A 27,142-nucleotide genomic window follows, 5' to 3' on the forward strand; every position below is an offset into this window, starting at 1 on the left:
TTTATTCCAGCACACGAAGGGGTGGGGAGCAGCAGGTCTGAAGTGTGACAGTCCCATTAGACCCTCTGCCCTCCTCCTAGGAGGACCTAGGGATGGCCCAGGTGTCCCTCCTTGTCCCTTCCCTCCTATTTCTGACCCCACCCACCCCTGGGCTGGGTACTGGGGCCCAAGGCTCAGTCCCCTGGGGGAGGCAGGCTCACGCAGCTGAGCTGAGTGGAGTGAGCACCAGGCAGAGGCCATGACCTGCAGAAGCTCAGAGGGAGACAGCTCAGGCCCGGAGCTCTGTGGGCACCTCCACCCCGAGTGGGCATTTTCCCTGGAGGGTCTGTGGCTTTGGTCAGAAAAGAGAGGTCAGAGTGGGCTGGCCTCTATCTGGAGGGGACCAGGAGCCAGGAAAGGACCCCTCTGCCTGGCCCTTTCCCTGTCCTCCTGCAGTCCAAGGCCAGTGTGGGCTGAAAAAGGCCCTGTCTCCCACCCCAGGCCCCTTGAACTGACAAAATGTGGACTAGTCACTCGCCCATGGCAGCCCAGGCCGGATTGGGAGGGTGTGCGAGGCTCTCTCTCACAGCCCTGCTTGGCTTGTCTTCTTATGGCGTCCTATCCTTGCAGGCGCGAAGCCCTCTCAGTCCCCACCATGGGCCCTGGCCACCCCCACCTCAACCCCTACTCTTCCTGGACCGGCCCTGGCCACTCCAGGGCAGAGCCTTTCTTATTGATGGCTTAGTTATAACTTCTAGTGCCAGGCGGGAGCTTACTGTTTGTGAGAAACTCCCCTGGGACTTTGCATGCAGTCTTTCTAATCTTTATGGCATTCTTGGAAGGCAGAGATGACTGCCCCCATTTACGGAGGACGCTGAGGCCCCTGAAGATGAAATGATGGGCCCACGCTCTCACAAAAGGCTGGGGCCAGAATCGGGACTTGAACCTGCCCCCGGTCTGGCTTCAGCAATGGGGCTCTTTCCATTCTGTGGTGCTCCCCTGTTTTGTCACGACCTCCGTTAAGTTTAGCTCTGGGCCAGCTGGGCTGCCAGGCTTCCCCTGCCTGGAAGGTGTGAAGAGGGAAGAGGAAGGGAAAAGACCACCTGGCTGGAGGGGATTCTAGCACCAGGAGAAGCACTTCCTTCCGGGGCCAGCTGGACACAGAGTCTGCCTGAGACACACTGGCACCACCTGGCCCCAGGCTGCTCTCCTGGCACTGGCACCATCACAGCCTCCCCAGTGCCCTCTAGTCTGACTGACCCTCTATCTGGAAGGAAAATGTCTGCTAAACCTGCTCATTCAGAGGTTGTTCTTTCCCAGGAGAGTACATGGGGAAGGGAAGGGCAGTGCTGCAAGCTGAGGACTATTAGTGCACTACGAAGGGGCCTCAGAATCCATGCAAGTCTAGGAGCAAGAGCTTTGTGGCCAGGCTATCCCAGACTCCCTGTCATCTTCCAGCCTGTGCGTTCAGTGCTTCAGATACCCCCACTCTCAAGGGTCATGCCTGACTCCACTCTGCTCATGTTCTGTCCAGCCTAGCACAGAAGAGAGGTTTTGGGGGAATAACTAGAACTGGCATGGGGCTTCTAGAACAACCAGAGCCCTTGTCAGTTTTGTTCATCAAACTTTAATGGAGAGAGTAAATTTCCTGGAAGATTCCATGACTCAACCGTTGTCCCCCAGCTGCCAAGCATCGAGCCACTGCACACATGAGGTGCTTTGGTGGGTGGGTGGGGCACCTACCACCCCATCCGCTGAGTCTCTGCGGAGACCAGCCAGCAGGTCCCTTCCCCACTGGACTCCCTGTGGTCCCGAGATATGCACACGGAGGTGGCTCAGCCGGCCCAGAAGGCCATGCCCTCTGCACTTGGCCCAGCAGGAAGCATGATGCCATCCAGCAGTGCCTCAATCCTAGAATATTTGTCTCTCCATTAAACTCTCAAGAGCAAAGAGTCGCCCTTCCACAATCGCCCCACCTGCTGCGAGGCCTCGGAGGAAGCTGGCCCAGATCACACCATTTTCCAAAGCCCTTTGGAGGGAACAACCTGAAGCTCCCTCTGTGGTCACTGTGCAGATCTGCCTGAAGCTGCTTTTCAGGTGCACATATGCATGACCTCAAGCCTTGGGTCAGCCAGTCCTGGGTTTCTAAGCATCCAGCAACTCGTATTTCCCTTCCTCCTCCAGGATCAAGGGGGTTCCTCCCTCCAGGCCCCGAGAGGTGCTGAGGGGTCCGCCGGAGAAGAATGGACCTGTGAAGCTACCTGCACGGGGGTCAGTCAACCGGCCAGACAGAGACAGAGACGCCATCCAGCCTCAGTGGTCCCCAGCCTCTTGAGTTGCCTCAAAAGCTTGTGCGGGCTCAAAGAGGGACACAGGACATCTGTGGATGGCTCAAGGAAGCCATTTGCCACTTGGTCCCAAGGGCCACATCGCCTTTGGGGGGGACTTGGTAGCTGCCGAGACGGTTCTCTTCCTTTCGGGGTTCCAGGCTGGGGACCAGTATCCTTGGAGCCAGAGCCAGGAGCTGGTCTGGAAAAGCACTGGAGGGACAAGTGCCAGGGCCCCTGCCCTTGGCGTGGCCGGCCGCGTGCAGCCCATTAGGGTTTTTCCATCTCTCCCGTGGGGCACACCTTCCCTGGTCAGGGGCCTCTCCAGAAGGAGGACAGTGATTAATGTTTTATGGACGAGCTGCTGGGCATGACACCTTGTTTGCTTTAGGTTTAGCATACAATGAGGGCGATGATCGGAATGTGCTGCCAGCTGAGGGCCGGCGCAGGGCCACCGTTGGGGGCTGAGGACCCACAGGCAGCGAGGTTCCCTGTCCCGGCGGCTGGAAAGGGGGCGCTTCTGGAGGTGGGAAGGCAGGCAAGGCCTGGGCTTGCAGGACCTTCCTCCTCCCAGCTCTCAGGAGCTGGTCCCCGCCAGTGCCCCTGGCCCTGGGGTGCAGAGGCCACCGGCGAAGGGCACCCAGAAATGAATGCACTCGTTCCGCTGGGCGGCTCTCCCTCATTCCAACAAAATCCCACTCTCCGCATCTGGGGTTTTGCTTATTTGTCTGTTCGTCCCAGTGTATTGGTGGGGAACGAGCTGCAGGCATAACTGACCTTCAGCCTTATGGGTCGGTGCGGCCTCACCGGGTTCCAAACATGAAATACTTCCATCTGGCCCTGACCGGTTTGGCTCAGTGGGTAGAGCGTAGGCCTGCAGGCTGAAGGGCCCCAGGTTCGATTCCAGTCAAGGGCATGTACCTTGGTTGTGGGCACATCCCCAGTAGAGGGTGTACAGGAGGCAGCTGATCGATATTTCTCTCTCGTCGATGTTTCTAGCTCTCTATCCCTCTCCCTTCCTCTCTGTAAAAAATCAATAAAATATATATATTTTTTAAAAATGAAATAAATACTTCCATCTGGTGTGAGCTCCTCAAGTGTCCCCGCTGCAGTAGTCTCCCTGGCCACCCTGGTTTCTCCCCAGCCTCTGGTCACCTCTGGGCCTCTCCATGCCCAGGACTTGACGGGTCAACCCGTCATCAGCAGGGGGGCCCTGGGGACCCTGTCCCGCCTGTACCATCCCCTGGGGAAGTTCTGGGGACTGGTGCCACTGACACACGTGGCTGTTCTGAATGTGGCCTGTCACCTCTGGGTGGGCACCAAAGCTTCCAATCCATGTCTACACCAGAGGTGTCCACCCGGTGAGATCCAAGTTAGAAAAAGTGTGAAAAAGAAGCTCGTGTTGTGTCTCCATCACAGTGCCGCCCGAAGCTGGCTCCGGAGGCAGCATCACCCAGGGTCCCAGGCACAGACCCTTTCATTTCCGCAGGCCCCTGGCGCGGGCCCTCGGCGGTGAGCACGCACCTGCGGCTCTGAAATACGTGCACGTGACTCTGATCTTACACCTGTGCTTCCGCCCCGGGCCTGGGTCTCAGCAGCGAAGATAGGGACACGCTTCCCCCTGTCTCCTTCCTGCTTCTCTGCAGATCCCGGGAGGCCTCTGCTCCGCGCCCAGGATCCCAGGGCCCCCAGGTGAGAACGGGGGAGTGGGGGTGGGAGGGGGGTTAAACTGGGTGACGTTCCAGGTGTCTCAGATGCCCCTGGATCGTGACTGCGGCTCCTTCCATCTGAGACGAACTCCAAGAATGTCCGCGGCCAGGCGTCGGTGGGGCCTTCCTGGGCTGGGAGGTCCCGTGGCATTTGCCTCCAGGAATGTGGGGCCTAGCGACACCAAGGCCAGGAATGCCTCCGTGGGGCCCACGCCTTCAGTTCCAGAAAGTTCCGAGGGCTCCCAGCTCCCTGCCCGTGTCCCTCCTCCCCCCTGAGTGTGAAGCCACCCCAGGCCGCCCTTCGGGAGTTTTCCCTGGGAGGAAATCCTGGAGAGCTGGGTCTGAAGGGGAGCTCAGCAGCCTGCGGCTCCCAGCAGCAGGTGTGACTCATGGGCCTGGGCTCAGGCCGGGCACCTGGGCTCCCGTGTGTCACCGCCCTCCTGGTCCTCGCAGAGGGAGAGCCCGGCTCTGTCCGGGGATGAGGTACGTTGGGAAACCACGTTGCTCTCCGGCCCTCAGACCACGGGAAAGGCTCTGACAAGTCCTGCGATAAAAGCCCTCCCTCTCTAAGCCAGGGCCCGCCGCCCTTCTGTGTCCGCAGACCCCTCTCGGGAGCAGCTGGTGTTGCCGTGTCAGAGCATTGCTTTCTGCGGCACACGGCCTGGACATGGCGCCCGGGTGTGGTCTCAGGGGGGCCCTTAGCCCTCCGAGTCCTGGCTTCGAACCCAGGTGGCTTGCTTTCTCTCTTGAGGGCAGTGAGAGAGGTTCTGAGCTCAGAGTGAGGGTGCCCGGGGTGCAGGGGGCAAGGGAGGCAGCGAGGGTGTGCACACGTGTGCCCGAGAGAGACGGAAGGAAGGAGTGGGGAGGTGGCGGGGAGAGATAGAAACAGCCCGTTTCTAAGGGAAAGCAAGAGATTACAAAGGTTAGGAGGTACAAACAGGGAGGGAGGGAGCGGGAGGCCCCCCCTCCGCACAGTGACTTCCTCTGGGCCGTCACTGATTAACCCTCGGGCTCTGTCCTGACACCCCGGGAGCCTGTCCCGCAGCCAGCGGCAGGGCCCGGAGCGCCCGGAGCGGCCCCCGGAGAGGAGCTTGGTGAATCATTGACCGGCTTCCGTTGTGTGGGAAGCCGCTGGGGCTGGCGTCCCTGCCAAGCTCCCGGGCTGTGGGCAAAGGTGGTGCAGGTCGGGGCTGAGCCGAGCCGGCAGGTGCTCCTCTGGAGCTGCCAGAGCCAGGGCCCCGAGGTGGCCAGGCCGGCCGGCCCGCACACCGGCTCTCTCACCGCCGAGCGGGGGTGTGAGTGCGCACTGGGCTAGGCGTTGCCTGGACCTGTCCCTTGTGCTCCTGCGCCTCCCCTCCGGCTGCCTGTTTTGGGGCCACTCCTTGTCGCCGGGGGGCAGCCCCAACCCGCCCTGCAATGGCCTCGCAGTCCCCAGAGCTCCCTGGCACAGCAAGTGTCCAGGGCATGGTGGCCAGGCTGCTCTGGCCACAGGCTCTCAGCTGCCCGCCCCGCGCCTCACCCCGACAGGGGGAGAGAAACGTCCGCTGAACAAGAGCAGGGAGCAAAGGAGTGCCCAGGTCTGGCAGGCTGGACCCCCAGGGTGGCCAGGGCCACTGTTTCTCCACATCCTACCCAGAGGGAACACGGGTGGGCAGGAGATGGGGTCACGGGGTGGGCAGGAGATGGGGTCACGGGGTGGCAGGGAGATGGGGTCACAGGGTGGGCGGGGAGATGGGGTCACAGGGTGGGCAGGAGATGGGGTCTCGGGGTGGGCGGGGAGATGGGGTCACAGGGTGGCAGGGAGATGGGGTCACGGGGTGGGCGGGGAGATGGGGTCACGGGGTGGCAGGGAGATGGGGTCACGGGGTGGGCAGGAGATGGGGTCACGGGGTGGGCAGGGAGATGGGGTCTCGGGGTGGGCGGGGAGATGGGGTCAGGGGGTGGCAGGGAGATGGGGTCACGGGGTGGCAGGGAGATGGGGTCACGGGGTGGGCAGGAGATGGGGTCACGGGTGGGCGGGGAGATGGGGTCACGGGGTGGGCGGGGAGATGGGGTCACGGGGTGGCAGGGAGATGGGGTCACGGGGTGGCAGGGAGATGGGGTCACAGGGTGGGCGGGGAGATAGGGTCATCAGGTGGGCAGGAGATGGGGTCACAGGATGGCAGGGAGATGGGATCATCAGGTGGGCAGGAAATGGGGTCACAGGGTGGGCGGGGAGATGGGGTCATCGGGTGGGCAGGAGATGGGGGTCACAGGGTGGCAGGGAGATGGGGTCACAGGGTGGGCAGGAAATGGGGTCACAAGGTGGGCAGGGAGAGGGGTCACAGGGTGGGCGGGGAGATGGGGTCACGGGGTGGGCGGGGAGATGGGGTCACGGGGTGGGCAGGAAATGGGGTCACAGGGTGGGCAGGGAGAGGGGTCACGGGGTGGGCGGGGAGATGGGGTCACGGGGTGGCAGGGAGATGGGGTCACAGGGTGGGCAGGAAATGGGGTCACGGGGTGGGCAGGAAATGGGGTCACAGGCAGGAGGCACTGCTGGGGAGGAGGCAGCTGGGTGTTCTCAGCAGATTCCTTGGGCTCTGGGCTCCCGGCTGGGTTCAGAGGGAGGCTGGGCCCCTGAGTGGTCAGTGAAGAGGCAACTTGCCACTTGCAATGTCCCTGCCATGCGTGGCCTGGGCAGGGCTCCACCTGCACTGCTCCGCCGGATTCTCAGATGGGAGCTGAGAGGCAGGGGTTCCCTCCGCCATCCGCCTGGGAAACATACTGAGATCCTACTGGGTGCCAGGCACTGTTCTGGGTGCTGGCTTTGAAACAACAACAACAAACAGACAAGGCTGACACTTCATAGCCGGAGAAACTATGAATCTGAGAGGTTAGGCAGCCGATGCAGAGTTCCACAGCGAGGAGGGCGGAGCAGGGGTCAGAGCCAAGGTCCCCCCTCCTCCCTCTCCCTTGCTCCTGCCCCTCGGTGGAGGGACAGGGGTGCATTAGAGAGACCAGCTGCCTCTCAGGGAGGAGGGTACGTCCTCTCCCGGCTCTGCCGTCTCCTCTCTGAATTCCCGCGCTGACTGAGGGGCCGGCCAGGCAGTCGGAATGGCTCCCGGGGGCAGGACAGAAATTCGGGTTTTAGATGGGGACAACTACCGATTTGTGAGCGCGTGCAACGCACCAGGCCCTGCAGCTGCGTCCAGGGGAGGGGGAGGCAGAGCACCCCAGAACTCCGCTGGCCCGGAGCCCCTCCCGGCTCCCGGGACCTCTGCCCTCGGGTTATCAGGGGAAGCAGCTGAGGCTTTGCACAAACAGTCGGGGCAGGCAGGGACACGGGCCAGATGGTTTATAAATAAGGGGGCTGGGAGGGGCTGAGCTGGGGTGGGAGGGGAGGGCAAGCTGCAGGAGCGGCCAGGAGGAGGCCTCGGTGGGGTGGCGGGAGGAGGGGTGTGGCCACCCAGCCCCTCCCTGCACTCAGCTCCCCCTTCCACCCCAGGGGCAGGGCGGGCCCCCCCCCCCCCCCCCCCCCCGCCCAGGCTCAGCAGGGTTGCTTCCCAGGGGGGCAGGGTAGCTTCCTGCCACCCAGTGTGCCCACAAAAGCAATGTCTCCAATGTGGGATGCCAGAGAAGACACGGTGGGCAGGTGGGTAGGTAGATGGGAGGGGGAGGGAAAGCAGGGATCCGGAGGCGAAGGGAGAGGGTCCCTCTGGGGGAGGGAGCAGGTGCGGGACGTCTGTATCTCATCGGGAACAAAGGGGCAGCTTCCTTCCTTCCTTTCTTCCCATTTTCTATCGAATTAAAAAAAAAAACACAGCACTCGTCTACAATAATGCACGTCGCTGATAGAGCGGCTGAGACCCTGGACTCCGAAATCAGACTGCGCAGGTGAGAACCAGGGCCTGGATTCTCCAACAAAGCACGCACCTCAGTTTCCTCACCTGTGAAGTGGGGATTCCCCCCCCCCGCCCTCCCGCCCACCCGCTTCCCAGAGCTGCTGCGAGGATTGAAGGAGCTGAGGATGGAGCAGTGTGCTTATAAAGGGCCTGTAAGAACTGCGTTCGCAGTGAAGACGATAGAGAGTTTAATAATATCTTAAACAGCTGTAAGCTCATCGCTCATCTCAGGAGCCACACCCTTCCCAGCCACCTGCGTCCACTCCCTGAGCCCTGGAGGCACCCCTGTCCCCAGTGCTGTGTTTGCCGCTCTTGGGCTTAAAAAAAAGGTGTGTTTCCTGCAGATGTGCACACCTACTCACTCTGCTGTCTGCTGCCCCTCCTTTGCACTTGGTAAAAGCGGTGGCATATTATAGATGGTTTTCTGGGATGGGCCCCCCCCCCTGAGGTTTATCCATGTGAACCTGGCCTCGGGCAGGAGGCCATTTGCTGGGGGGCACCTGCCACCTCTGGTTTTTCTCCGGCCCCTCTTGCCCCCTCCTGACCTCTGGCCGCACCGCAGGCAGTCAGAGCTTCATGCCTCGCAGGTCCCTCCCACCCACCGTCCGGGAGCCTCTGGCAGTACTGCCCTCACCTCTCCTCAGCCCCCAGCCCTGGCCCTGGCTCCCTCCTCTGGCTCCAGGGCCACTTTTCATAGGCACCGCCCCTTCTTCTGGGAGCAGGCCAAGCCAGGTAGCACCCCAGCTTTGCTTCTGACCGGCTGGGGGACCCTGGGGAGGTCTCCCGCCCTCGTTGGACTCGGTTTCCCCACCTGCGAGGAGAGGAGGCAATGCGGTCTAGTATTCCTCTGCAGCCAGGTTCTTCCTCTGCCTGGAGGGGGTGCTCTGCCTCCTCCGGGAAGTCTCGGGGGCAGGGGCAGGGGCAGGTGGGACGGTGTGTGGGTGGTACCACCCGCTCTCTCCTCTGTCTGGGGCTCGGGGGCATGTGCACCCCCAGACGTGCTCCCGCCCCTTGAGTTGGTGTGTAAAACCTCTCCAAGACCAAAGAAGCCCCTGACACTTGGAATGAAAACCTTTCGGTGAGGGACAGCGTGCATCGGGCCCAGGCAGCACCCTGCGTGCTTGGGTCCCCAGTTTCTTCTCCTGCAAAATAAGGACCGCTGTCATCGCTGGGCGCATGCCAGGGATGGCTGGTCTGTCTCCTGGGCAGAGCCCGCCCTCCCCCCCCCCCCCAAACCCCCGCACGCCTGATGAGAGAAAGCGTGCTCTAGAGGGCAAAGTCTGGGGCCAAGATTCAAGTTTATAAGAGATGAGTTATCCATGCACAAATCAAAGCACCTTCTCCCGTCAGAGGGAAACAGTGTCACGTTGTTCTCACATTGCCTGGGGAAGGCCAGGCCCTCCCACACCCGGCAGTCCCACCCGCCCGCCTCAGCAGGTGCTCCTGCGGGAGCCATGGCTTCTGTGCGGCAGGAAACTCACTTCGCCGCTGTGATCTGGCAGCCTTAAGGCAGAGCCCGGGCTGCCGTGTGGAGGCTAAGAAGTCATAGCGGCCTTAGGAGTGGCACCCAGAGGCCGCTCGGCCCTGCTTCTCTTCCTGAGCCCCGACTCCGCCCCAAATGTGGCCCTGACCTTGACCTCCCAGTCCGAGTTTCAAGCCTGGTCCACCTCAGACCCCAAATAGATGGCAGGCTGAGCTGCAGCCCTGAAGAGAAATTGGACTCGGACCGTGGCCCCATGCAGAGTTGGTCACAGGGCCCGTGTGACAGTGGCTGATGGCTCTGACAGCAGGTGCCCCTGCAGAGCCCCAGCTAAGGGGGTGCCCTCTCAGAGGGCTTCTGTCTGCAGGGATCCTGATCCTGATCCTGTGCTAGGCTGTTCCTACTCCTAAGGAAAGGACAGAGTTGGGGAGCAGGGTGAAGAGCTAAAACTCAGCCAGGGATTGGGGTCCCTCTGGCCTTACCCTGAGTACCCTCTGCCTCCAGTTCAGCCCAGCAAGGGGCATCTGGCAAAGTATCCAGAAATAGCAGCTCCCCAAGGGCTGTTACCAGTTTCAGGACCCTGACCCCAGCCCCAGCCTCAGCCCCAGCTCCAGCCCCAGCCCCAGCCCCAGCACCAGCACCAGCACCAGCACCAGCACCAGCACCAGCACCAGCACCAGCACCAGCACCAGCCTTGGGCAAGCTGGGAGCCACCCTGAGACAGGGCTGCTGCCCTATCAGCCATCAGGAGGGGCTGCGTTTACGCATCTTGACCACTGGGGGCACCAGATACAGGCAGGACGGAAGCTTCTGTGGCCCGTGCCCTGGGGATTGTGCTGCGGGTGGCGCTCTGAGAACTGTCCTCTGGGAGCCCACCTGCTTTGGGACAGACGGACTGGACCTGAGGTCTCCGATACCCACCCTGTGACGGGGGAAAACGAAACACCAGGGACTGCGACCTTTTAATTGAACACGTATAGCACTACTTTTTCTGAAAACGAGTTTCTCGCAGGGAGCGTGAAGTTGGGCTTTGGTTTTTCTTTCAACCCGACCATTTCCTTCTTTGGGGCGATGAGCCCATTTACGTGTAATTTTTTAATTAACACTGCCGGGTTCCCCTCCAGCTTTGCTCTTTTCTCTCCGTCTGTCCCATCTGCTCTTTGTACCATTTTCATTCCCTTTCTCCTTTGATTAATCAGTTTTCATAAGATTCATTTCATCTCCAGGCTAACTAGCCATATCCCTCTATTTTATTTATTTATTTATTTATTTATTTATTTATTTATTTATTTATTTATTTTTGCTGTGGGAGATCAAGAATTTCCTATCCACATCTTCAACTTATTACACCCTGCCCTCACATTCCATTATACCGTTTCATGTGAAACAAGAACTTCACAACCACACGCTTTCATTGTCCTGCTCTACTCCATTTCTGCTATTATTTCACACTTTTTGCTTCTCATATATGCCACAAACCCCATAAGATATTAATTGTACCTTTACCTTAAGTAATCGATTATTTTTCCCCTTAAAAACTGTGGAGATATATATATATATATAATAAAATTACCACTTAAAGCATTTTAAGTATACAATTCTGTGACCTTCAGTACATTCACAAGGTCATGTGACCATCATCACTACCCACTGTTTTCCCAGGACTTTTCATTTCCCAGGAGCTCACACCCATGAAATAACAATGCCTCACCCCCCCCATCGCTCCAGGCCGTGGTAACCTCTGTGTCTGTGACTTCGATGACTCTCAATACCTCATATAAGTAGAATCACGCCATCCTGTCTTTTTTGTGTCATGGCTTATTTTACTCAGCATAATATGTCCAAGGTTCACCCACGTTACGGCATGTGTCAGCGTCATTCGTGTCTATGGCTGAGTAACACTCTATGGCAGGTATACACCACATTTTGCTTATCCAGGCACCTGCTGATGGCCCCTTGGGTGGTTCCCCCCTTTTGACCTTTGTGAATAATGTCGCTATAAACTTTGTGTCGGTACCAGCACTGCCGGAGTTCCTGCTCTCCATCCTCTTGTATGTACCCAGGGGTGAAATTGCTGAGATGAGTGGCAATTCTATGTTGAACCCTTTGCCAAACTGTCGCCCACGGCAGCTGTGCCCTTTACATCCCACCAGCTTGCATGAAGGCTCCGGTTTCTCCCCATCCTCATGGACACATGCTATTTTCCTTTAAAACAAGAAAGGCGTCCTGATGGGGGTGATGTATGTCGAGGAGGTTTTGACGCATATTTCCCAAATGACCAATGGCACTGGGCTTGTTCTCATGTGTTTGTCATTTTGGGAGAAACGTATGTTCAAGTCTTTTGCCCGTTTTTAAACTGGCTGGCTTATTTTGTTGCTATTGTTGAGTTGTAAGAGCTCTTTACATGTTCTGAATCCTAATTCTTTGTCAGATGTAGGATTGGCAAGCACTTCCCCCATTCCATGGTTGTCTTTTGTCTCTCTTGATAGTGTCTTTGCCTGCACAAACGTTTTTAATTTTTATAGCATCTGATTTATCTCCTTTTCTTTGTTTCCCGTGCTTTGGGTGCCATTGTGAAATCTAAAGTAATGAGGATTTCCCCATGTGTTTCCATAAGAATTTGAGTCGTAGCTCTTGAATGTAGGTCTATATCCATTTCGAGTTAATTTTGGTGTTTGGTATAAGGTAAGGGAGGGTCCAACGTCATTTTTGCACATGGTCTCCGGTTTGTCCAGCTCCGTTTGTTGAAAAGACTATTCTTTCCCCCATTGAATGATCCTGGTAGCCTTGTCAAAAAAGTCAGTTGACTGTATTGGCAAGGGTTTATTTTGGGTTCTTGATTCTATTGGTTTTCATCTTTCTGCCAGTACCTCACTGCTTTGACTTCTGTAGCTTTGTAGTAAGTTTTGAAATCAGGAAGTATGAGGCTTCTCACTTTGTTTTGTTTTTGTTTTGTTTTTTTTTTTACTTTTCAGCGTCCCTTGAAACTCCATGTGAATTTTAGTATGGGTTTTTCTATTCTGAAAGAAATGCCTTTCGAATTTCTATGAGGATTGCGCATTGAACCTATATATCAGTTTGGGAAGTACTGTCATCTTAGCAATATTATCTCACAATTCCTGACTTGTGAGAAATTTTTCTCCAACTTGGATATTTTTATTTCTTGTTCTTGCCCAATTATTCTGGCTAGAACTTCTAGTACTATGTTGACTAGAAGTGGAGAAACGAAACATCCTTCTGTGTTCCTCAGCTGAGGGAAAAGCTTTCGGTCATTCATCATGGGATGTGCTGTGCTGTGGGAGTTCATATATGGCCTCTCTCATGTCAGGGAGGCTCACTCTATGCTCAGCAGATTGAATGTTTTTACCTTGAAAGGGTGTTACATGTCAAATGTGCTTTCTGCATCAGTTGAGATGCTCATATGTGCTCTTTTTCTTCATCTATTAAAGCCAATATTTTGTGTGTTTGGTTTGGATCGCTTGTTGTTACAGCAGGAGGAGGGTAAATCAGTCCCAGTTACTCTGTCTTGGCAGGAAGCAGAAGCTCTTCAAATGTGTTATTTTGAACTCTCTCCATGTTGATATAACTAGATTTAGTTCACCCTTTTAATGTCCTATAAGGTCTCATTGTGGGAATATATTACATCTTACTTAGCTATTCCTTTGCTGTTGGAAATTTGTGTTGTTTTCTGTTGTTTTTTTCTTTTCCTTTTTTCTTTTCTTCTATGTATTATAAACAATGCTGCCCTCTGGAGTGAAGATCCAGCAGTGGAACTTCTGGGGTGTAGGATGTGTTCAATTATCGATTCAATAGATCATGTCACGGTGCTTTGCAAAGTGGGTCTATCAATCAGGGTTCACTCTGATCTGCACAGCAGAGAAGTACCTTTTCCCCACATTATTTCCAAATATCACATCATCAGACATGGCAGTTTTATGCAGTGTGATAGGTGAAAAGGGTAGTCATTATTACTTCAATTATTTTTTTGTTGTATATTGGTAATGTTGAGCATCTCTTTCTGTTTATTGGTCTGCATTTTACTGTTCTTTTTTTTTTTTTTTTTAATTGTCTGTTTATAACCTTTGCTCACTTTTCTATTGGGTTATTTTTCTCTTTATTATTGATTTGTATGTATTTTAAAAGTATTTTTTATATTATCTCTTTGTTATTGGTCTCAAATATTCTTTCAGTCTGTGGCTTGCTTATAGTCTTACCTATTTGTCCATTCTTGAGTATACATTTTTTTAAAAATAAAATGTTGATGTGGTCAAACTTATTAATCTATAATTTTCATTTTTTTATTTAGAAAGGTCTTCCTTCTTCTACGGTCATAAAAACAAATTTCCATCATTGGGAAGACAATCTTATTTTGTTGCTTTATAGTTAGGCCTTTAAAGCGTCTAGAATTTATATTTCGCAAATATGAGCTGGAGACTTAACCTTGTTTTGTCCTTACAAAGCCTCATTGTTCTAACCTCACTTGCTGAGAGTTCATCCTTGTTCTGTGCTGCCGTTAGTGACTGTCCCCTGTGGGCCAGGCTTTGTACGAGGTACTTCATATGTCTTTCCTTGACTACTCATCCAATCAACCCTACTCGCAAGGTATCGTCCCATTTTCCAGGTGGGGAAACTGAGTCTCAGAAAGGTGAAATAATGTGCCCAAGGTCACCCAGGGAGCAAGTGGTGGGGGCAGAATTTGAACCCTGAGGAGATTCAGAGATAAGATGGGAATTCAGTGACCCGGCCTGTTCAGCAGGGTCATGGGCTTGGGGGTCCTTGGGGAGCAGGAACGGCTCTCAACCCGAATCCCACTGTCTCTGGGAACCAGATAACTCCTGCTACCGTGCGAGGCCCATCCTGTCCGTGGTAGGACGCTCACCTGCATCCCTCCTTCCTGTCCTTTCCAGTCAGGAGCACCTTCCTGCTTCTCCCTCCTCCTTACCCTTGACCTTGACCCTGGGCTGTGATCAAGAAAACCGTCAAATATCAAGGAATAGTCCTTGGGGGATAAATTGTACCCTGTTAAGTACCACTAATTCAGATAATTATAATGCCTATTAAGTATCAATATCAATTACTAATCATCATTAATCTAACGACACAGACACTAACGATCAATAGGGATTACTGGTAACATTTGTCCTTGGGCTCTTGCCTCTTTGTAGCTGAAGGACAGAGGTTTTAGCTTTCCCTTTGAGTCACCTTCTCAGGGCTCTGCCCTCCCCGCCTGTGAGTCCCCCGCCACCCCCTCCCTGTCTGTGGCAGAGGCCCTCTCTGCAGGGACCTGGACCCGTGCCTGGCGCCCCCCTGCGCCTTGTTCACGGGGAAGCACATGTGAATGTTCGTGTGAAGGTGGGAGCTCAGGGGCTCTGGGTGGCTCGTGTTTTCTTTTTAATATACTTCCCTCAACACCTTGTTGCCAACGAAGACAGATGGAAAAGAAACATAAAACCCCGTTGATGCAAACCATCCCTCAGCCCAGAGGTGGCGGGCGAGGGGCCTCCATCATTCATGATTCACTCCAGCTGTAAACACGTCTGGGGTCACCGGCGTCCAGCCGGCCGGCTCCGAGGACGCCACTGTCAGCACCTCCCACGCTGGGACCACGGGACCCGGGGAAAGTGCGTTCAGATCCCAAATGCCGCGCGCACCAGGGCCATTCGGAGCCCTGCCTTCAGCGTGGCCACCGGGCTTCCCCGCTGTGAGGTCTAACGGATCAGAGCCATGAGGGCACCAGGTGTAAGGAATGACTGAGGGCTGTGGACGTCTTCCGTTTCTGTTGCTAACAGTCTTGCCCCGTTCCGCTTGGCCAGTGCCTGAAGGCTGTGCAGGCCCCATTCCCTGTTGCCCCGAGGGGCCCTGGACTCCCCCTCTGCATTGGCTCTCCATCCCCAAGCCCAGGGCCTGGTTGCCCGCGGGCTTCCCCTCACCACACAGGCTGGCACCCTTGTGAAATGAGGTCCTGCCAGCTTCTGCAGGGGCGTGATCACCCCCCACCACCACCACCACCATCACCATTCTCCATCCAGACCCAATGACTCCTTGCCCTGACCCCGCTGGGTCCTGCAGCCCTGAGCCCACCCTCCAGGCCTGGCTGAGGCTAGGAGCTCCCTGAGGACTTCTCTGAGCCTCCCTCATGGGGGATGGGGAGGGGGTGAGGACCCTCCCCAGAACGGTCCAGCAGGGTCGCAAAGAATATCCACTTTCTGGGGCAAGATGAGGCCTGTTGTCACCTCCCCGGGCGCTTGCTGCCAGGACAGACGCCGAGGGGACATACAGGCGGAGGGGCAGGGCTCGGCCCCTCCCAGCTGGGGACACGGAGTCCCATGCCAGCCGGCAGAGCTGGGCACGGCGTCCTGCAGTCCCGCTGAATATTCAGCTGGCTGTCCCCTCTGCGGCTGCTCCTGTGCGGGCGGCCCCCGGAGGGGAGGGACCAGGGCCAGGCTCAGAGGCTGGCGGAGGGGACCCTACCAGCTCCCAGCATGGACAGCAGGGCCTGGGGGGCTGGCACCCTCTGCTTGCTGAGCCCATTTCCAGCCGTGAGTAGCCAGCCAGCCCCTCCTGCCTCTGGCTGCGCTCCAGAGCCTCGGGGGCACAGGGGGTTGAGCTGGAGCCCAGGGGGTCCCTACTGCCCTTCCCAGGGCGGGAGTCTCTCCCCACCAAGCAGGCAGCACCATGGCTTGGAGAACTCCTGACCCCCATGCTCCCTCCTTCCCTTCCCTCCCTTCCCTTCCCTTCCCTTCCCTTCCCTTCCCTTCCCTTCCCTTCCCTTCCCTTCCCTTCCCTTCCCTTCCCTTCCCTTCCCTTCCCATAAGGGCACCCCGTGAGCTCAGCCCACCCCACTGACTCCTTGCTGCAGGTGCTGGGCCATGTGCACCCCGAGTGTGACCTCATTGCCCAGCTGAGAGAGGATGAGAGTGCGTGTCTGCAGGCAGCAGAGGGGGAGTCCAACACCACCTGGGGTATGGGATACGGGCTGGAGGGTGGTGGGGGTGGCTTCTTTGATTCCTCTGTCGCCCCCAGCCTCACGCTCAGGGTGTTGCAGGCTTTCCCCTGGGCTGATCCACGCTGCCCACCCCTCTAGGCTGCCCCGTGACCTGGGACGGGCTGCTGTGCTGGCCCAAGGCGGGCTCTGGCGAGTGGGTGAGCCTGCCCTGCCCGGCCTTCTTCTCTCACTTCAGCTCAGAGCCAGGTGAGGGGCTGGGGGTGGGACTGGGGTCAGTGTTTTCCTCTGCTGGTGCCAGAGGAATGTGGCAGACACTCCCTGGTGAGGGCTGGCAGACCTGCCTTTCAATAGCTTCCTCTTCCTGAGTGTGACCTTGAGCAAGTCAGGCTGCTCCCCCCCCCCCCCCCAGCTTCCTGGCCTGTGACCTCGCAGGGGTGAGGGCTCCTGAGCGGAGCACTGGAGGTGCTAGACCAGGGCCTGGCACCAATCGATCATTCCCTGCATGTGAGCAGGGGGGCTGGCTGTAGGATGCAGTGGGCAGAGCCTGCCTGCCGGCCAAGATGCCACCAGCTGCCTAATGGGGTGGGGGCCCCCACTGCTCTGCCTCCACTCCCTGGCCTGGGTGTCCGGGGGGCCAGTCCCTCCTTCTCCCCCTGCCCTTAGGGCCCTGGGCGCACAGCTCAGGACTCTGCCTCCCGAGGGAATGACACTCCATCTGACCCGTGGTGACTCCAGGCCAGAGAGGAAGCCCGGATGTGTCCCGGGCAGGACCTCTCACTGCCGCCTCCAGGGTCGTTCGGTGACCGAGGCGCCCCATCCCTCCCAGGAGAAGGTGTGACCAGGCCTCTGTTTCGCCCCGTCTGCCCGCCCCCAGGCGCCGTGCAGCGCGATTGCACCATCACTGGCTGGTCCGAGCCCTTCCCGCCATACCCGGTGGCCTGCCCCGTGCCCCTTGAGCTGCCCACAGAGGAGGTAAGAAGCCTCTAGCAGGAAAGATGGCCATGGATGCCTGTGTGGGTGCCGGACGCTGTGCCTGGAGGGGCCGCCTTTCCATTGCAGCCAGAGGGCTGGGATGGTAGTTGCAGCAGGTGTCCAGAAGGAGGCAGTGTCTGCAAGCCAGGTGGTTTGCAGGCCTGACCAAGGGTGGCAGGCGGGCCACGTTATAGGAGGGGGGAGACACGGAGGACAGGCAGGAGATGTGCTGGCCACCACCTCCTTGGCCACCCTCCCTGTGCCCAAGCCCCTGGGGCAGGGGGTCTCTGGTGATTCCTGTCACAGTCCTGGAACAGCTCCTGCCCCGTCTGGTCCTCAGCTGTGGGCAGCGTGCTGGGCTGTGGTGTGGGTAAGAGGGAAACCATGCACTCTAAGGCAGTTGGCACACCCACACCTCCGAATGGAGCAAGTCTTTTTGTTTTTTAATATTTTTTTTATTGAATTTTTTTTTTTTTTTTTTTTTTTTTTTTACAGAGAGGAAGGGAGAGGGATAGAGAGCTAGAAACATCGATGAGAGAGAAACATCAATCAGCTGCCTCCCGCACACCCCCCACTGGGGATGTGCCCGCAGCCAAGGTACATGCCCTTGACCGGAATCGAATCTGGGACCCTTCAGTCCACAGGCCGACGCTCTATCCACTGAGCCACACCGGTTTCGGCGGGGCAAGGCTTTTTGAGGTGCTTCCACGCCCGTCACCCCACAGGCCTGCCCTCAGCCCTGCAGGGGAAAGCATGCGTCTGACCATTTCTCTGGTGAAAAGGCTGAGTCAGAGGGGCCATGATTGCCTGCCCCCCTCCTCCCCCCAAGGGGCCGAGCCCTGGCTCCATCCTCTGCCTGCGCCCCTGTCTCTGCCCCCAGGGTCCACACTGGACGTGGACAACACACTCAGTCGGGAGTGAGTTTTTCCCTGTGATTGAGGACATGGTGTTCCCGAGCCGACAGCGAGCGGGATGTCCATAAACAAGCCGAGGCCCTCCTGGGCCTCCTCGCTGCCCAGGAATGCGGAGTTTCCGCAGCCGCCGACCCAGCCGGGGAGCAGAGAGCAGCGCGAGCGAGCATCCCTGCCCCGCCCGCTGTCACCGCAGAGGGTCAGGCAGAGGACACACGCCGTTAGTCCACGGGGAGCTTGCTGAGGCCCCACGGACACCCCTGGCCCCAGACGGGCGCTCCCGGGGAGAGCTGAGAGCTCCCCTCCCCCACAGACACAGTGTCTGCCTCTCTCTGTCTCTGCTCTCCCCAGGAATCGTACTTCTCCACGGTGAAGGCCATCTACACCCTGGGCCACAGCGTCTCCACCGCGGCCCTCCTGCTGGCCATCGCCATCCTGGTGGCCCTCAGGTTCGCCCTCTGCGTCGTCACCTGCTCGGAAACCTGGGCTGCCTCCCCGTTGTCCACGGAGCCCGGCTCTGCGCCTGGTCACGTGGATGTCTAACTCTCCCTCCTTTTCCCCACGCGCAGACCCCTCCCGGCATGCCCTCCCTGCGCTCAGCTTTGCTCACGGGGAGCGGGTTCTATTTGCTGTGAATGTAGAAGCCTGCCTCCTTTCTCCTCCGTGTGTTTACAGCAAAGCCCAGTTGTAATTCCCTCTCTTTGGAATCTTCCCTGCCTCCTCCTTGCACCCCTTCTTGATTGTTTCAACCCTTTGACTACTGACCTTTTTAAGTTCCACCCCCCCCACCCCCCTCCACCCCCCCCCCCCCCACGCATCAGGCTATAGGGTCTGAGCCCCATGACCTGGCCTGTGCTGTTCCCCATAGTTCCCCTGGGCAGGGTCCTGCCACTTGCGCCCCTGTCCCCAGACTACGAGCTCCCTGAAGGCAGAAACTGGGGGTGCCTGTCCCCTCACCTCCCCTGAGCCCCGGCCAGGGGTTAGTCAGCTGTCCTGCCCGGCTAACACGCAAGGTCAGCCCAGCCCAATGGCAAGCAATCCAGCCAAGCCCACTCAGCTCCTCCCTCCCCTCCTCCGCCCTGCTCAGCCTCCTCCCGCCTGCCCTGCTGCCCTCTCCCATCGCCATCGGCTGCTCACCCCTCCCGCCCCTGCAGGAGGCTCCGCTGCCCGCGGAACTACATCCACACCCAGCTGTTCGCCACCTTTATCCTCAAGGCGGGCGCCGTGTTCCTGAGGGACACCGCCCTCTTCCACGGCGAGGACACGGACCACTGCAGCGTCTCCACCGTAACCGCCGCTGGGGCGCCGGGCTGGTGGATGGGGCGCCGGGCGGCGGGGGCTAGGAGCCTGCCCAGGCCCGCTGGCTAAGCTGGGCTGGGCCTTGCCCACTAGGGAACAGGAACCGCTCCACCTCCCCACCCCAAAGCCTTGTGCCCTTTCCCGGACCAGGGTGCCCGTCATGCTATTTCCACTCATATCCCATCCTAGACCATGCCACTCCGCCAGCCGTTTCATTTCACCCTGCCCCTGAGTGTCCGTCCATCCGTCCATCCGTGGTGAGGGGCTGGGCTGAGTGGGTGCCTCCCTCCGAGGGCACAGAATGGACCAGGTTATGGGGGCACCGGCTGGAGGGAGCTGAGAGCTGGGGGAGAGTGAGGGAGGACCTCTGGGAGGGACGGCTCGGAGCTGGGTGGGCAGCAGTGATGGGGGAGGGGAGGGAGGACCTGTGACCTGGGAGGACCAGGGAGAGCATCGCACACACAGGAGAACCTGTATGTTCAAGAAGCAGGGAGGTCATCATGGAGAGGGGAGGTGGGAGAGTGCGGGGAGACGGAAAGCAAAGGCAGTAGGGCTGAGCGTGCAGGCCCAGCCCTTAGAAGGCTCCGGAAGACGGTGCTGGAAATGGATGGATAAGTGAACGAGCGAACCAGCGATGACTGGAGTCAGTGGGAGAAATGATAATGACAGTGTGTGTGGAGCGCTCCTGTGCTGGCATTTACACTGAGTGCTTTGCATGTATCATCACCTTTCCCGCACGTATTTCCATTTTGGTTCCTTTGTGGGTGACAATTGGCAATGCCGTTGGCTGCTCAGTGGTGGGACTGGGGCCAAGCCTGGCCACCTGAGCTCAGAGGTGGCGCTTGCCCTGGCAGCTGAGGGGTCCTGCAGGGTCGGAGGCCGGGATGGAGGTGTGGGCGCATGCACCCATGTTGGCAGGACAGAGCTGTGCATGAATACATGGAGTTCCCGGCGCTCAGCTATGGGGACTGACGGGGCTCAGGAGAGATGGGGTGAGAGTGAAGGTAGCAGCAGTCATATCTAGTTTCCACCCGGTGCCACGTGGCCACGAGAGAGCTGCTGGACATTCTCCTTTGACAGACGCAAGGCCAAGGCCTGGGGAGGTGACCGGCTAGTAGGGGTCAACGTGAGCCCAGGCGGTCGGGTCCCACGTCTGTGCTCTCAGCCACCACGTGCCAGCCCCGCATCCCCTCTGGGGCAGCCAGGGGAAGGGGCCCGGGGGTGGGGAGGGAGCCGTGGGCGGGCTCCCATGGGTGCTCCGGCCCGCAGGCTCTGTGCAAGGCCTCGGTGGCCGGCTCCCACTTCGCCACCATGACCAACTTCAGCTGGCTGTCGGCGGAAGCCATCTACCTGACCTGCCTCCTGGCCTCCACATCGCCCAGCACCAAGAGGGCCTTCTGGCGGCTGGTGCTCGCCGGCTGGGGTGGGTGGGTCCCCAGGGCTGGTGGGTGAGGTGGAGGGTGGGGATTCCCAGCAGCCACTCAGGAGCTCTGGAGAGATTGCTGGGAAAAGGCCCCTGGGCTCTGCCCTGGTCCCGCCTCCATTGTACCCTGTGTGGTGTGGGCCCTGGTGGTGGGAGGCGGGGGCAGATCTCCAGGCCGAGATGCAGACTCTCCCTCTGCGCCCCACAGGGCTGCCCCTGCTCTTCACTGGCACGTGGGTGGGCTGCAAGCTGGCCTTCGAGGACACTGCGTGAGTCCGGGGGACCTCCTTGTCACCCCTGTGGTAGCACCAAAAGAATGGGAGCCTGGGGGGGAAGGGGCCTCAGATTCTTAGGGTTTGGGGTTCAGGGAGAGCTGAGGGTAGGGGTGGGTGTACGTGGGGGCCTCCTGGAACAGGAAGTGCTGGCAGCAGCAAGAGTGTCAGCAAACAGACTGACTTTCCAGGAGTTTATCCTTCTGGAGACAGTGGGTGAGCCTGGCATGGATTGGGGCGCCCCTCTGAAAGGGGTCCAACTCTGAGAAACAAGATAGTCTGTGGTGGGGAGGGAGCACCGGGAGGCCCCAGAGCCAGAACCAGAAGCCAGGAGGCCAGCAGGCAGAGGGTGGGGAGGAGGGAGGCGCATGGGTTGCCATGGCAAAGGCCACCAGCCTCAGCCCTGGCCTGTCCTCTCCACAGGTGCTGGGACCTGAACGACAGCTCCCCCTACTGGTGGATCATCAAAGGGCCCATCGTCCTCTCTGTTGGGGTTGGTTTCTGGGGCCAGTGTCCTCTTGCTTTAGCCAGTCAAACCCCCTTCTTCCCCCCCGGTCCACCGAGGGGCCCTACATAGTGGGAAATAGGACTCCAGCTGTGAGGCCCTCTCTGGACCCAGTCCCATTGGGAAAACCAGGGGGTGGTCTCGGCCAGCACTCAGACCCCTTCTGGCTCAGACTCAGGACAGGGCTGGTGCCTGGTTGCACCTACATCTGCAATGAGAGGGGGGGTGGTCAGGGGGGCACCGCTAGGGTTGACACCTCCCGCCTGCTCCCCAAAGGAACCAGGGCAGCCAGGACTGGTGGGCGTGGCCTTGGCCAATGTGCCCATTCCCCCAACTCAGCAACTGTGCGAGGTGAAGGCCGGTGCTTTGGCCGGAGGAGCCCCTGGAGGAGCTGAACACAGATGGCAAGGCCTGACCTCCCACCTTGGCCCAGGGTGGAGACAGGGGTCCTGAGCCCCCTCCCTCAGAAGTGGGCACCTGGACCTCCCGGGCTCCAGGCTCCACGTTCCAGGGCAATGACCTGTGCACCCGCCCTCCTGCACAGCTCTGTAATCTGGCCACTCATCTCCAGGACTCGGGGTTTCTGGTTCCCCAAAGAGACTCCACCCAGGGTCCCCGGGGCCACCCCTGACCTTCGCCTTCCACCTTCCCGCACCTCTGCTTCCAGGTGAACTTTGGGCTTTTCCTCAATATTATTCGCATCCTGCTGAGGAAGCTGGAGCCAGCTCAGGGCAGCCTCCACGCCCCGTCTCAGTACTGGTAACGTGCACGCACGTAATGGGGGATCCCCGGGCATACCTGGGGCATGAGTCAGGGTGGTTCTGTTCTACCCACGATGAGCCATTCGCGGTCCTGGCCTGTGCTCCTCCCCAGACTAGCTCTGGTCCCTGCCTCCCAGGAGATCGTAGGGTGAGAAGGACAGAGGCTCCAAACAGCCAGTTTCCAGGCCAGATAGGCTGATGAGTGCTGGGATCAATGTCTCCGAGAGCCTGCAGAAGGAGATCCTTTCTAGAGGGGCTGGAGGTGGTCAGGGAAGACTTCCTGGAGGAGGTGGTCTTCGAGCTGGACTTTGAAAGATGCTTGGACTTTGGCTGGAATAAATGGAGACGAGCATTTGGCACAGGGAGTGGCAGGATCCAGGGGCCCAAAGCAAGGAGGTCCAGGGTGCATGTGGGGGGCATGGTGTTCCCCAAGGTGTAGCGTTGATATGCGGAACTGGGGGGGCGGGGTGGAGAGAAGAGAGAGTGGGCAGGGGCAGGTGGGAGTTTGGAGTTCTAGCCTCGGGAGCCTGAGGCTTGTCCTCTCCTGCAGGCGTCTCTCTAAGTCCACCCTTCTCCTCATCCCGCTGTTTGGAATTCACTACATCATCTTCAACTTTCTGCCGGACAGCGCAGGCCTGGGCCTCCGCCTCCCGCTGGAGCTGGGGCTGGGCTCCTTTCAGGTGAGGCCCCACGGGCACTCTGCCTCTTTGGTGCGAGGAAGAGGCTGCTGCCAGGGCAGCGAGGCTGGCTGTTCTTCCTTCCAGCCACTCATCTATTTATTCAACCACCAGTATCTGCCCACTTTTCTATCCGTCCATCTCCCTATTCATTCAGCCACCCCTGTACCTATCTACCCACCCATCTACCATTTATCCATCCATCTATCCATCCATCCATCCATTTATCCATCCATCCATCCATTTATCCATCCATCCATCCATCCATCCATCCATCCATCCATCCATCCATTTATCCATCCATCCATCCATCCATCCATCCATCCATCCATTTATCCATCCATCCATCCATCCACCCATCCATCCATCCACCCATCCATCCAATCTATTCAGCACTCGCTCAGCACCCATCATATGCCAGGCTCTGCATTCAACACTAGGGGATGCTCAGATAAGAAAGTCTGAGAAATTAGACAACAGTACAGAATCGGCAGGCTTGCTAGAACGATTACATGAGGCTATGGCCTGGCACATAGTAAGTGACGCAGCTGCCCTCCCTTTTCCTCAAAGACCCGGCTCACACCACTGCCTGGGAGGTTGGGGGGGGGCGGGAGGAGGGGGCTGGGAGAAGGGAGTAGAAAGACCACAAACACCTTGAGGCCAGGCCGAGGTATTCTGACGGGTCCTTTCTCTTTGGCCCCACAGGGCTTCATTGTGGCCGTCCTGTATTGCTTCCTCAATCAAGAGGTAGGTGACTCTCCGGGCTGTTCTCACTCACTGATCCTTCCCTGCCACCGTCCTAAGACCCCTGTCTCCTGTTCAGACCCTGCCCATCCCGGCTCAGGCCAAACCTTGACTCCTGTGATCCTCGGTAGGAATCTGTCCTGAGCTGGATCCAGTTGAATCTGAATGCTTCCCGTTAACATCGTTTACCCATCTTTCTTCCGGGCTGGGCCACCTCTACTCTCCATCCAGCAGGGGGCGGGGCAGGCCTTTTAGGATCAGAAGAGGGATCAGGGGTGGGCTCTGTGTTCCTAAAAACCGAATAAAAGGAGAGTGGGAGAGGGAATAAGCCAGATCCAGAGGGGAGAAAGAGAAAAGAGACACAGGAACCAAGACAGTCAGAGGTAGACATACAGGGACCTAGGGAAAAAGGAATGGATGCAGAATCAGGTGGGATGATGGAGAGCAGAGCCAGGGGCATGGGGAGAGAACAGCCGAGACAGAGGTGGATACGCTCAGCACAGACGGAATAGATGGTGTCTCTGCCACGTAGACACACGGAGAGATGGCAGAGGAGCCAACGAAACATCCCATGCAGAAGACGCGGGCATAGTTTCCTTAGGACAGACCTGCTCTGTGGGGAGAGGTGGGAGGATTGAACTCAGGGCTCCAGATGGCCAGGCCTGGCGCTGTGGTCACAGGCAGAGCTGGGGGCTCCCTCTAGTGGCCATGCGTTTGTAGTGGGCTCTGCTTTCTGCTGGAGACCTGGGTGCATGTGCCTGACAACCCCCCCTTTACCCCTCCAACACCCCCCTCCATCCTCACAACCCCCGTCCCCTGCTGGGGGCACTGCCCTCTCCTCACTGCCACCCTGTGTCTGACTGGCCCCCTCTCCTCTGATCCTCTCTGCTCACACTCCAGGCCCTGGCGATGGGCTGGGGCTGCAGGGAGAGGAACGGCTCTGGCTGAGCCAGCGGGGCCTGGGGAAGGGGGATTCCACAGAGACTTGTAAAGGGGATTCCACCGATTCCCAGGAAGCAGTGGTGAGAACCAGATGGTTACATACTTCTGGTGACGGGGAGCTTGCTCCCTCTGAATAGCCCTTTCTGCGGCCGGACAGCTCACCTTGATGTTGAACAGAAATCTGTGGCCCTTTGGCCCTCACCGCAGCCTCAGTTCCCTCTGCCCAGACAGCCCCGTGAGAAGTGAGGATGCAGACCTTTCCCTACCCCCCTCTCCTCCCCTCCCCTCCCCTCCCAGGCCACTTAGCTTTCTGTGACTGTCAGTCTCCACATGGCAGGTCCTCAGGCGGCGGGCGGGGCCCCCTCTCCCTTGAGGCCGTGTTCTCTGGGCAGGTTTCCCAGCGGCCACAGTTCAGCTCCATGGGCAATGGCGGGGCTGAACCCCAGCACGGGGGATGGTCTAAGCCCGTGGTCGGCAAACTGCGGCTCTCTAGCCCCTTGAGTGTGGCTCTTCCACAAAATACCCCGGCCTGGGCGAGTCTGCTTTGAAGAAGTGGGGTTAGAAGAAGTTTAAGTTAAAAAAAAATTAGGCTCTCAAAAGAAATTTCTATCGTCATACTGTTGATATTTGGTTCTGTGGACTGATAAGTTTGCCGACCATGGGTCCAAGCTATTCAGGGAGGACAGAGTAGTTACCTGGCCAGAAACTCGAGAAAGCACCCATCAGTGTCTTTATCCGGGCCCGGACAAAGGCAGTGCTAAAAGTAGAGACAAGAGCTAAAGGGCATGGCCAGAAATACATCCAGGAAGGAGGAAGGAGTACCCATCAGGGGCAGTACTTAGCCGTGGCTGTGCCAACCGTGGCTTCTCCCATCGGGAGCCTGCCTGTCTCTCCTGCGTGGCCTCTCCCGCACTCACAGGCCCCCTGGGGTGGAGTCGAGGAGCGGCGGTGGGAGCTTTCTCACGTCCCCCCTTGTCCCTGGAGGTGAGGACCGAGCTTTCACGGCGATGGCACGGCCACAACCCCGAGCTCCTGCCGGCCCGGAGGACCCATGCCCAGTGGACAGTGCCTTTCCGCCCGAGGACCAAGGTGGTGACCTCCGTATGCTAGGCTGGCCCACATCACGTGCCTACAGTCCGCACCTGACCTTGGGCAGCTACTGTGGGTCCGCCACATCCAGAAGGAGTGGGACCTCCTGGGAACCCCAAGTTCACAGCCCCACCCCCGCCGCTGCCCAGCCCTGGCTCTTTCCCCCGGGTCCCTGTGTGTCTGACTCTGGTGTCCCGGGTTCCTCTGTCTCTGTTCTTGTCATGGGCCTCCTCCCAGCGCCCGAGCTGTAGCTCGAGGCCGGAGGAGCCAATAAACGTGTGATGCATAGACCCGTGTGCGTGAATGCCTGAGCCTGGCAGTGCCTGCACCGCTCCTCGGTCCACGCCACGCACCCCCGTGGCCGGTCTGCAGGGACCGCCTTGTTCAATCCCCTGGGACACGGACTCGCCCTGCTTTCCCGCTCCACTCCCCTTCCCTCCTCCTGCGGGCAAACATCCCCGCGTGTTTATGTGAACATTTGTGTTTCTGCGTGTTCTTTCGAAACAGGGAGCGTTTTGTGTGTCTGTCCTTTTAGCTCACACACCCGCGGCCGGCTGTGTGCCTGACCTCTGGCGCCCACGCCTCTCCCCGCCGCCCTGGGTTTTAAGAGACCCCTCCCCCCAGGGGTGCCGTGGGCACATCTGGTCCCGTGTTTGGGCAGCTGTCCGGTGCCACGCGGTGTCGCCCCCTCCCTCCGGGTGAACACTCAGGGGCCAGGGAGCAGCCGTGCCCCGGTCATCAGTGAGGGCTCCTCTGAGAGTGACGGCAGTGACAGATGGTGCTGCAGGGCGCCTGCGGAGTCTGGGCTCCCACCAGCCACTCCAAACGCTTGGCAGGACCCAGCTTTCTAACGTTTGCAAGTCAGATGGGCGTGAAGTGAGATCTCCGTGGCTTGAATTTGCATTTCTCCGATGACTAGGGAGTGAGCATCTCTCCTTGCGCCCGTTAGCCTTTTGGGCTGTTCCTCTGGGGATGGCCTGGCTTCCCGGGGGAGGTTTTCCTCGAGGGTGACACTTCCTCCAGTCCAGGTCGCCTTCCTGTGACCCCAGCCTGCTGTCACCCATCGTCATGGCCCATCCCTCCCCACCCGAGTCCGTGGCAGGAGGGAGGAAAAGGAGGCCTGAGCGCTGTCCATGGGGTTCTGTCAGCTGGTGGCGGAGGAGGGAGATTTCGGGACAGAGATCAGGCAGGAGCGGGCACTGCGGGCCTGAGCGAAACCTCTCCC

The 27,142-nt window shown here is 58.5% G+C and overlaps 1 protein-coding gene across 1 annotated transcript; it reads left to right on the plus strand.

Annotated features, from left to right (window-relative positions):
• Positions 1-7,108: 7,108 nt before the first annotated feature.
• Positions 7,109-26,204, plus strand: GHRHR (growth hormone releasing hormone receptor; the record flags this gene model as incomplete). The annotated part of the gene is made up of 13 exons (XM_084897300.1): positions 7,109-7,165; positions 16,236-16,338; positions 16,461-16,568; positions 17,197-17,294; positions 18,557-18,654; positions 19,360-19,492; positions 20,774-20,927; positions 21,136-21,196; positions 21,623-21,692; positions 22,372-22,463; positions 23,016-23,145; positions 23,848-23,889; positions 25,813-26,204. 13 exons carry the CDS (start codon positions 7,109-7,111, stop codon positions 25,936-25,938), a joined length of 1,272 nt encoding a protein of 423 aa, XP_084753426.1. The 3' UTR covers positions 25,939-26,204.
• Positions 26,205-27,142: the final 938 nt, after the last annotated feature.

This window comes from Pipistrellus hanaki (genome assembly GCF_964339955.1).
Source record: "Pipistrellus hanaki genome assembly, chromosome: 10".
Taxonomy (NCBI): domain Eukaryota; kingdom Metazoa; phylum Chordata; class Mammalia; order Chiroptera; family Vespertilionidae; genus Pipistrellus; species Pipistrellus hanaki.